Raw genomic sequence first — 10,170 nt, 5'->3', positions numbered from 1 at the left:
GGCCCCGCCCCCGTTCCGTGACCGCCCACAGCGCGTGCGCGGTTCCTCTCCCCGTCCCAGGAGCCCGGGCGCATGCGCAGCGCGGGAGGGAGCTTTGGTTGAACTTCCGCCTCCGCTGTGTCCTCTTGGTCCCTGGCTTTTGGGGGCGGCCTGGCCTTCCTCCGGCCCGGGGACGCCTACTTGGCCTGCGGTCTGGCTGCTCTACTGTTCTCGGCTTCTTCCCGAGCTTTCCACCGGGTTCTGCAGAGTCGAGGCCGCCGGGGCACGCCTGGCAAATAACCTGACTGCGCGGAGGTCCAACGCCGCTGACCACGCGCCGGAGGCTGAGCGTCCTGGTCTGAGCATGCAAGCTTCCTGCACCCTGTCCGCAGGCAGGGCCGAGTGCGCCCCGTAAGGCAACTGAGTGATGGGTTCTGCGCGAGCCCTGGTGTTACCTGGACCTTTGTGAAGCCGTGTGCGCTTGCGCCATGTCACCACGCTCCTCCGGAACCCGAGTGGCCTGCGAAGCCCTGGGTGACCTGGGCCCCTCCATCCTCCAGCTCCCAGGCTCTCCTCACCCTGCTGCCGGACCTCCCACCTCACTCCTGGCCTCCAGTCCCGCGAGGCGCCATGTGACACAGCCTCTCCTGAGTCATAGTTTGTCGCTAGTTCTTAATTATTGCACTTGGAAGAAACTTCACTCTGCTGAGTAGCAACTTGAATGGTCCATAAAACCCTTGAAGCTTTAGGTTTAGAGTTGAACCATGAATATCGGTCACGCTCACCCACACTCACTGTGCCTCGGACAGGTGAGACAGGCCAGGGCGCCTACCAGGCACATTTTCGGCCCTGGGAGGAAATGAGAAAACCCACCCAGCCTGGGGGCACACACACTTCGCACAGGGGCCCCCGCCAGAATTGGAATTGATTTTTCTTCTCATCAATGTTATAACAACATGACGTTGGGCAGAACAATGTTATTTGAGGACCTACTGTGTCTGTTGCCAGTGGATAAAGGGCCTTCAGTGTTGTGTAGTTTCTAAATGTCTAACAGTATGACACACAGAAGCAGGCCTTAAAGCAAGGGCACGGCTCGGCTCCCTGAGCCACAGGGAGCGCTCTGCATGTCAGACGTGTTCACAGGGGGCTGAATTGGGAATATGTCTTGTGTTCTTGTGCCATACAGACTTGGGAAGGAGTTGGTTTAGAGCTGTGGACAACGTGTTCTGGAATATACCTACCCTCTTCCCGGAAATACGACAGGAAAAGGGGAGTCCCGGAAGACTCTTAGAAATTGTGGCCACGTCCTGTGAAAATGGTCTTCAGAGTTTTGATTTGTGTCCCTGGTCCCCGTTTCCCTGATAAAGCTCTAATTCCACGTCTGTTTCTAAAGGACAAGAAGTACTGGCCCTGGCTCTCCCCGACCAGGGACCCCTCTGCTCTGCTCTCCCAGGGCGTGGAAGACCCCGCCGCCGCTGGACTTCGCCTGGAAACCTCACAGCACCTCCCCCGCCATCCTGGTCCTCACTCAGACCACATGCTGGGACCAGCCCCATTCCTGGACCCCCAGGGACTCCGCAGCAGGACCGTCCGCTTGGGCCTGTGTTTGTGACCCTGTAACTCCCTCTCCTGCGGCACACCTCAGAGTCCAGAGACACTATGCTGACTTGGGCAGGAGGGTCCTCCCACCCCTGGAGCTGTCTTCCTGGGAAGGGAGGCCAACTAGTGTGCCCCCGAGGCCTCCGGACCGCCTGGAGAGAGGCCATCAGTTTCAGAAGCCTCTCAGAGGGGCCGGCCCTGCATGACCCTCACCTGGGGCCGAACCTCCCTCATCCTGCAGCTCAGTGGGCAAGTGCATCTCAGAGAGTGAAGCTGGCCCCCATCAGTAAAGAGCCGTTTGCCCCTCCCCCACCGTCACTCTGTCTTTCAACCTGGTCCAAAGTCAGGTGGCTAAGAGAGGAGCTAACTGCAAACATGCCCTGCAGTCAGAAGCAGTGGGCAGTGTGAACCCCGTGACCTCCCCAAAGGGCACTTAGAAAACCCAGATCTGACCTCTGACCTTAACCGTGTGAGGAGCCGTGCTGGGGCCACTGAACCTCTCTGTTTCTTACCTGGCAGAGAAGACCGCAGCCGCCACAGGCTCTCAGGCAGCCCCCCAGGAGGAGCCCCTGGGAGCTCCTAGGTGCCTGCCAGGGTTGCAGGGCCGCCTGGCGAGTGAAGAACACCTGGGACCAAGCGCCCACAGGCTGACTTCCAGGGCAGGAGCCGTGTAGGTGCCTCGTGCAGAAGCCCCTGCACGCCTCCCGGAAGTCACACTTAATTCTGATACAGGATCTACACAAAGGAACGTGCTTCTGAGGGAAATACAACCGCTGCCAGGCGTTTCTCTGAAACAAACCACATTTTCTTTATTGTTCAATAACCATCCACCAGGCCGTAGACAACAGAAGGCCCAGACCCTGGGTGTACAACACACAGAACAGGTGCCTCCGCTCAGAGTGGGCCCACACGCGCCCCTTGTTGTCTAACGAAAACTGTCTCATGGCCAGGAAATATTACTGCTTTACATCTTTAATTTGAAGGAGCCTTAGGGAGTCGATGGGAAGCTTCAGACTTCTGACCACCCTCCTCATCCCTGCATGGCAAACTCAGGGCGCATCCAGAACTCCCCACAGGCCCCTCCGGCCCTGGCCCAGCTGGAATGTGGGGGCTGCAGGGGACAAGGGTCAGGAAGCTCTGATCTGTGAAAAGAACTCCCAGCGAGGTGTGTGTGGGGGGTGGGGGAGATCTTTAGCTCCCTCCCCCAAACCTGGGTCTCTAACCCTCTAAACTGCTACGGGCTCCAAAGACCCTCAGTGCCCCTACAGGGAGCTCATCCCAGGATGTCTGGCGCCACCACCCCCCGCCCCGGGTGTGTGCTATACTCCTTCCTGTCACGTTCCTAAAAGTGGCGACTGAGAGTGGGAACCCTAGCAAATGTGGGGGTGTGCGTTGTGCAGGACACAGGCAGACAGCATGACGGAGCCCCTAAACTGAACATCAGGCGGGAGAGCCTTGCCTGCAGCCCGAAAACTGTCCCGGTCACACCACCAGGTACACCATCTTCTTCTCGTTGATGTTCCTGGTCTTCAGCCCCAGGTAGTGGCTGCTGTGCCTCTCCGGCTTCCCGTAGAGCATGTCCACGAAGAGCTCCCGCTGCTCTTGGGCCTTGGGTTGGCAGCACAGGAAGCCAAACACCGTCCTGAGCTTGCCGCACAGGTAGGCGATGGCTTCCGCTTCGCCCGAAGGTTCCTCATACACGGGCTGCCTCAGGGCCTTGTAGGCAGAGAGGATCACAGCCGTAAACAAGTGGATCAATACGCAGATCAGCAGCAGCACAAACGCCGCGAGGAGCAGGACCCCGAGGGCCCTGTTGCTGGAAAACTCCGCGTTCCGGAGGGCTGCCGTGCAGTAGGAGAAGACTGTCTGCGTGGCGCGGATCAAGGTGCTGTAGCCCCACTCATGCTGACCGAACACCAGGTGGCCAAAAGCCACGAACAGAAAGAAATACACGAACACCAGGAGCGCCACGTGGCAGATGCCAGGCAGGGCGGTCTGGAGGACCCTCTCAGCCAGGCGCACGTGGTAAAAGAACCTGAAATACCTGAGGGTCTTCAGAATGGTCAGAAACAGCAGGAGGCCCAAAACGACCCCCAGGGTGCGGTCCACTTGCGCAACGGCGTGAAAGGGAATGAAATCCACAGGGTTCGATGAGTAGAACTGAATGATGCCCGTGGCCAAGAAGTATTTCCTGAGAAACAGCACAATCAGCACGGCAAGGGTGCACTTGAGTGCCAAGTTGAACAAGTTGTTCGCATTGGCCAGGTAGGAGGCCCCCTTCTGCGTGATGACGTAGCCCTCGTACACCACGTAGGCCACGAAAAACACGAGAATGGCCACGTACAGGTAGACCTCTGCCGACGTGTCTCTGTTCAGATCCGCCAGTGAGAAGGAGTGCACGGATATGCTCGCGTTCACGACCCCTAACTGAGAGACCTCGAACAGGATGGAAGTGCTGCCGAGCAGCCCCGCGTCCGCGTTCAGCGTGGTCAGCTCCAGGATCACAGCCCACGTCTTCTCGTCCAGCCAGCGGCCGCTCTGGAGGTCCCTGAGCCTCAGCGTGGAATTAAACTGCTGCTGGTCTGGGAAGAAATAGAAAACATACCCCCCCGACCCGTAGGTGTGGAGAAGTCCGTAGGAGTAGTACACCCACCTCTCCTCCGGAGGCTTATAGGTAAACCCGTTGGTGTTCTTGTCTGCCTCCCGCTTAGCAACTTTCTTCCAGAAGCTGGGGTGGTCGCTGGTGTCCTCTGGGTCGGCCCCGTACTCGGGATGGCAGCGAATCTCTCCTTTGATGCTGTTGGGCGGAAAGCGCTTGGCCGGCCGACAGGCCTTGGGGCCAGGCGTGGCCCTCACCTGCCTCAGCAGTGGGAGGCCGAGGATGCTGGAGGAGCTGTGGGGAAGAAACGTTGGGTGGAGGTCGTTGTGGAACAAAGGCAGCAGCGTGCTGTGGAGCCACGGGTAGATGTCATCCAGCTTGGTGACCGTAGCAAGATCCACAGAGAAGCGGCTGCGGATGAACTGGTTGTAGCGGAAGCTGTCCGTGCGGCGGAGGAGGGCGACGAGGCCCAGCAGAAGGGCTAGAAAGATGCAGTGAGTGAGGAAGTGACCCAGGAACAGCAGAGCTCGCCTCTTGAGCGCCCTCTTCCTTCTGAATATCCCGACTTCGTCTTGCGTGAGAGGCTGGTACATGCTGCTGCCTCGGAGGCGGGTGAGGTCCTGGTGCCGCTGGTGCATCTCCTCGGGGCGCAGCCTGAGGTCCTGCAGCTGGATCTCGGTGTAGCGAAAGTTGCTGACCCAGGAGAGGTTTTTGCAGTACTTGAGCCTGTTGGTTCGCATGCCTGTGAAGAGGATAATTTTCGATGGCTGCACCAGGAAAACGGACTCGAAGAAGGAAGAGAGCGATGCAAAGAGCCACTCAATCGACTTCTCATAGCCGTAGGTCAGGCCGTAAAACACAATGAAGAACGAGGACACCCCCGAAGTGGCGAAGACCAAGAACCACGCGATCCACTTCCACCACCCAGACAGGGTGGTCCTGGGCTTCGTGGGCGGGGACAGGGGTACAAATGGATCGCGTGGTTCTTGGTCTTGGGGCGGGGGTGGCGGCTGTGCGGAGGGCACTTGGGAACTGTTGTTCATGTTTTCGTTGTTGGCATTGGCGTTGGTGTTGGTGCCGGGGGGGTGTGGGCCCTTGCTGTCTTTTTTCCTAAGTGAGTGCCCTGCTTTGGACGTCCTCTTGGAAAGAGACTTATGGCGTCCCGTGAGCTTCCTGGTGAGGGACTGCTGGGCCTTGCGGGCGCTCGCCTTCTGGGAGCGTGCCTCCTGCGCACGTGGCTCTTGGGAGCGCGCCTCTGCGGCCGTCTCCTGGGCACGCGCCTCTTGGGAGCGCGCCTTCTGGGAGCGTGCCTTCTGGGAGCGTGACTTCTGGGAGCGCGACTTCTGGGAGCGTGACTTCTGGGAGCGCGCCTCTGTGGCCGTCTCCTGGGGGGAGCGCGACTTCTGGGAGCGTGACTTCTGGGAGCGCGACTTCTGGGAGCGTGACTTCTGGGAGCGCGACTTCTGGGAGCGTGACTTCTGGGAGCGCGACTTCTGGGAGCGTGACTTCTGGGAGCGCGACTTCTGGGAGCGTGACTTCTGGGAGCGCGCCTCTGTGGCCGTCTCCTGGGCACGCGCCTTCTGGGAGCGCGCCCTCTGGGAGCGCGCCTTCTGGGAGCGCGCCCTCTGGGAGCGCGCCTCCTGGGCACGTGCCTCTTGGGAGCCTGCCTCCTGGGCATGTGCCTCTTCAGAGCTTGCCTCTTCGGAGTGTGCCTCTTGGGAGTGCGCCTCTGCGTCCATCTCCTGGGCATCCGCCTCCTGGGCATCCGCCTCTTCGGAGCTTGCCTCTTTGGAGCTTGCCTCTTCGGAGCGCGCCTCTGCGGCCATCTCCTGGGTATCCGCCTCTTGGAAGCGTGCCTCTGCGGCCATCTCCTGGGCACGCGCCTCCTGGGCATCCGCCTCTTGGGAGCGTGCCTCTGCGGCCATTTCCTGGGCACGTGCCTCCTCGGCATGCACCTCTTGGGAGCGCGCCTCTTGGGAGCGCGCCTCTGCAGCCGTCTCCTGGGCGTGCCACCTCTCCAGCCGCTCCTCCCAGTGGCCGCTCGCCTCTGCCACCTCGGGGTACTCCTGAGGCGTCACCTGGTCCAGGGTCACCTGCGGTCTCCGCTGGGAGTAGGTGAACAGCCCCGTGATTATGACCTGCACCGGGAGGGTGATCATGACGCTCTCCAAGCCGATGATCATCGATCTGACATATCGGTTCCCTTGGTCTTGTTTGTCTTGCTTCTCCGTGTCCAGGTTGAAGAACATGATGTTGCACAGGAGGGTGGACAGCAGCATGGCCAGGCAGCAGGACAGCCGCTGCAGTCGATTGAAGCCGCGGGAAATGACGCCGGCAAACACGGAGAACCACAGGTGATTCTTCCCCAGGTTGTCCGTCGCATCGATGAGCAAGAAGTCCATTCTCTGCAGTGGCGTATTGGGGTCGGTGACGGGAAACGTTCTGTCCAAAGAGGTCTCGATAGAAAGCCACTCGCGACACATGAACAGCCAGATGTGCCTGCTGAACAGGTTCTCCACTTTGATTCGACTTAAGTACCAGCCGGGGGCATGGCCCTCGTTGTTGTGCCACACTCGGATAGACTGAATGTCCCCCAAGTCCCTGCTGGTCGTTAGGAGGAAAGTGTGGACGCTTCCCCGGTAGAGAGTTTTAAAATGTGGGTGACTTAAACAATGCACATCGCTGGTGTTCTGTGTCCCCGTAAGTTGGACAAAAACATTGGCCCTGGTGCCGGACCCACAACGGCTTCCTGTGAAAACAGTGACGAGGTAACAGATGTTATCGTAAGGGTCGTTATCAGGGAGGACCATGGCGTGGTCCCGAAGGTACTGGTCTGTTTCGTCTCTGTGCAAGGCCCAGAAAGCTAGGACGATGTACGTGACCAGAATGAAAAGGACGACAAAGAGTGTCACGGGGTTCTGGGTGACATTCTTGATGACCTCTAACCGTAGATCCACAGGGTTAGGGGGCACGATCACCTTGGCTGTCAAGTAGCGGAAGTGCAAGGGAATGTTGGCCAGCTGCCGCCGGGCCCGCCTGGCCTTCCTGCAGACACAGTGCACTCGGTCCCAGGTGGTCTTCTCCCCGAGGACACAGGTGTCTTCTGTCCAGTCGCTCTGGACCCCATACATGTCCAGGCAGTGGACACTGAAAAGAGAAATCCTCACCAGCTTGTCACTGGGCTGCATGACAAAATGAGGTGCCTTCAGAACCATGATTATGACACACTCAGGCGAGTGGCCCCGCTGAGCTATGACCTGTAGCAGGGACAGCGGGAGGCAAACCAGGCGGGGCACGCTCACTGCACAGGCCGGGTCGAACAGGCCACTCTGGTTGGCAATGGGAGGGATACCGTGGGGCACAAGGAAGGTGGCGACCAAGGCGGAGGGGGTGATCTGCCCGCCGGCGTACACCAGCACAGTGAACTGCACGGTCACCTCCGTCACGATGTGAACCAGCAGCTCCCGCACCGCACGGCTGTCCACTTCGAAGCGGAACGCCCCCGTCGTCATCCTGGAGGACGCGTCAGCGTTATCAGGCTCGTGGTCAGGGCCCACGGTGAGGTTGAAAGCTGCAGAGCTCAGGTTCCTCCTGCTGATGTACACGTCCACTACATCGGGGGTGAGCTCCAGCTTGTCACCGTTGGCCGCGATTCCCGTCAATCTGAATCCAACCACATCTGCCGCAAGGCTGTCCTGGTAATTTAACCAAGGGAAGGGGTCGTCTGCAAACTCACAAAACACCACAGAAACAGGAGCATTGGCAGACAGACGAGGAATGCTGCTCACATTTAGTGCTGGTTGGAAACAATTTCGACAGTGTCTTTTGTTGCCCAAGATGTTGTTGGAAACAGCCCCCTTTTCCAGCTTGCTGGCGTACATGGTAAAGCTGGCGGAGCTCATCACGGTGCTCTCATAATCCGGCACTTTGCCGGCCAGGATCGTGTCTGCTAGAGACTGTATGAGCCGGAAAGGGTCGACAAAAATTATGTGAGGATCAGTCATTTTAAGGATGTTCGACACGCTTGTTAAGATCCCGGTGCTCATGGTCTCTATCTGCTCAGAGTGCAAGTTTTTGCCTTTCTGCTGATGCTGCTGGAAGGCTTGATTTGCTTGCCAAATCCTCTCTGTGGCAGATTGCCGAGCAAGCTGAGGAAATTCAGACGTTCTCTGGGTTAATTTGGCAAACACCGTGACCACCTGGTTAATTTCCATCAGGGTGTTCATGGGGAGGAGGGAAGACTGGTTGACCAGGTGTTCCTGGAGCCAGGCTTTGTCCGCCTGCAGGGCTGGTTCGGGTTTCATGCTGTTCAGAACGGAGGCCACTACGTACACTAAGTAACCAGCGAACAAAAACTCCTGCTTTTGAAGCAAAGTAGAGATCTCTGAATTTTGACCCGAGGTGAAATTGACTAACTGAGTCAGTATGGCCTGGGGGGAGGCTTGGGCCGTGGGAGCTTGTACAGTGGCGTAAAAAGTCACCTGAGAAAAAGCTTTCAGAGCGTCATACACCTGGACTAAGACCTTCAAGGAGTAATGACTGTCCCCCCCACCGACAGGGAGAAAGGAAGGGGGGCATTTGGGATCATTGCCCACATACAGGATGGGCCCCAAGGTGTTCTCTGTTAAAGAACTGATTTCGCCAAAGCCATCGTACAAATCAGACACGATCATTTTATATGTCAGAGGGATGTTCTGATCCTTAAAATTATTACACTGGACAACAAACTTAGTAAAAAAGGCAATCCCACTAGTTGGGTTAATTTTGCAATCTCCAATGGCAGGGGCATAGTTAACAGTAAAGGAATGCCTGAGGTTCAAGTTCACTCCACCCCAAGTTTCTAGATCTAAAGCAATCCAGAACTGAGCTTCAGAAAAATTCCTAAAAGCAAAAGCCTTTATAGACAAAGAATCGCTGTCCCTCCCCGTTGAAGTTTGCCCCAACCAATCAAATGCCACCTCATCCCCTGAAGCCCGCAGGATGGACCACTTGTACACTTCCCGGCTTCTGGCACAATCGGGGCAATTCAGAGACAGAGAGAACCGATCTGATAGAACCAAGATCCTGCCACAGTTTTCGATACACGAAATACTTGCTTTCGGTGCCGGTGCTTGGAGCACGTGGACCCTTTTATCAGAATATGCGGATCTGGGAGCCTTCTGTATCACCATTCTGAAAAAATACACGTGGCCCCCTCTAAGTGTTTCTGGGGAAATTGTCAGTACAGGGTCAGAGGCCCAGGTCAGCTTGAGATCCACCTGCTTTGGGAGGCAAACTTCCTTGCTTATCACGTTTATTTTGTCTCCGTTGTAGTTCTTGGAATTTGTGGTGCAGAACCAGGAGAACTGGACTCCCTCTAAAGGGTCGTCTACATCTGGGTCCATGGACGTTGATCCGTCCAGAACCAGCTGGTCTGTGAACTTAATTGTCTTGTTGACCTCCCCAAGAAGAACCGCCTGCAGCAAGTCACTAAGGATCGAGACGTAGATGCTATCTGAGCCTTTGTCCACCGCCGCTTGTGGCCAGGAGGGGACCAGGATCACTGAGAAATTGAACACGTACACCCCCAAAGATAACGTTTTCTTGGGGATGTGCATGACTGTTGGATCGTTCCCTAACTGGAAGCCGGGCACCACCAGAGGTTTCGTCCAGTCCGGCTGGTGGCGGAGAGAGGGCACAGAGAAGACCTTCCAGTTAGACTGAGCGGCGTGAGCCACCGGGCAGTCGTACTGAAGGGTGGCATTTAGGGAGATGTCCATCCTCCTGGTCAGCAGCACAGCGGGCAGGCCCGGATTCCTGTTGATCTGCACCTTCTTGATGCTGCAAGTCACCTGTCTCGAGAACCGGCAGGACTCGGCGGACTCCCCGGCTGGCCAACTGCCCGAGTTGACGTCTGTCGGACACTTGGTTTGGGCCTCGAAGCCCGCGTCGGAGTGAAGGCCCCTGGAGGCTGAGGAGGCGTCCGTGGGGCTGACCAGCCCCAGGTGAGAGGT

At 57.6% G+C, this 10,170-nt stretch overlaps 2 protein-coding genes across 2 annotated transcripts in view; both read right to left on the bottom strand.

The window, feature by feature from the left end:
• The window catches only part of CDPF1 (cysteine-rich, DPF motif domain containing 1), a 7,848-nt gene extending 6,354 nt beyond the window's left edge, over positions 1-1,494 (bottom strand). Inside the window, exon 1 of the mRNA XM_014533176.1 lies at positions 1,484-1,494. The gene's annotated coding sequence lies outside the window, so the exon portion shown is untranslated. The remainder of the gene's footprint in view (positions 1-1,483) is intronic.
• Positions 1,495-2,603: 1,109 nt separating this feature from the next.
• PKDREJ (polycystin (PKD) family receptor for egg jelly) lies at positions 2,604-10,164 on the bottom strand (the record flags this gene model as incomplete). The annotated part of the gene is made up of 1 exon (XM_005886035.2): positions 2,604-10,164. A coding segment is annotated over one exon (7,104 nt), but the record flags the coding sequence as incomplete, so codon positions are not given.
• Positions 10,165-10,170: the final 6 nt, after the last annotated feature.

The sequence above is a fragment of the Myotis brandtii genome, unplaced genomic scaffold, assembly GCF_000412655.1.
Source record: "Myotis brandtii unplaced genomic scaffold, ASM41265v1 scaffold952, whole genome shotgun sequence".
Classification (NCBI taxonomy): domain Eukaryota; kingdom Metazoa; phylum Chordata; class Mammalia; order Chiroptera; family Vespertilionidae; genus Myotis; species Myotis brandtii.
The sequence above is the reverse complement of the archived record's forward strand: the minus strand, read 5'-3'. Positions and strand labels throughout refer to the sequence as shown.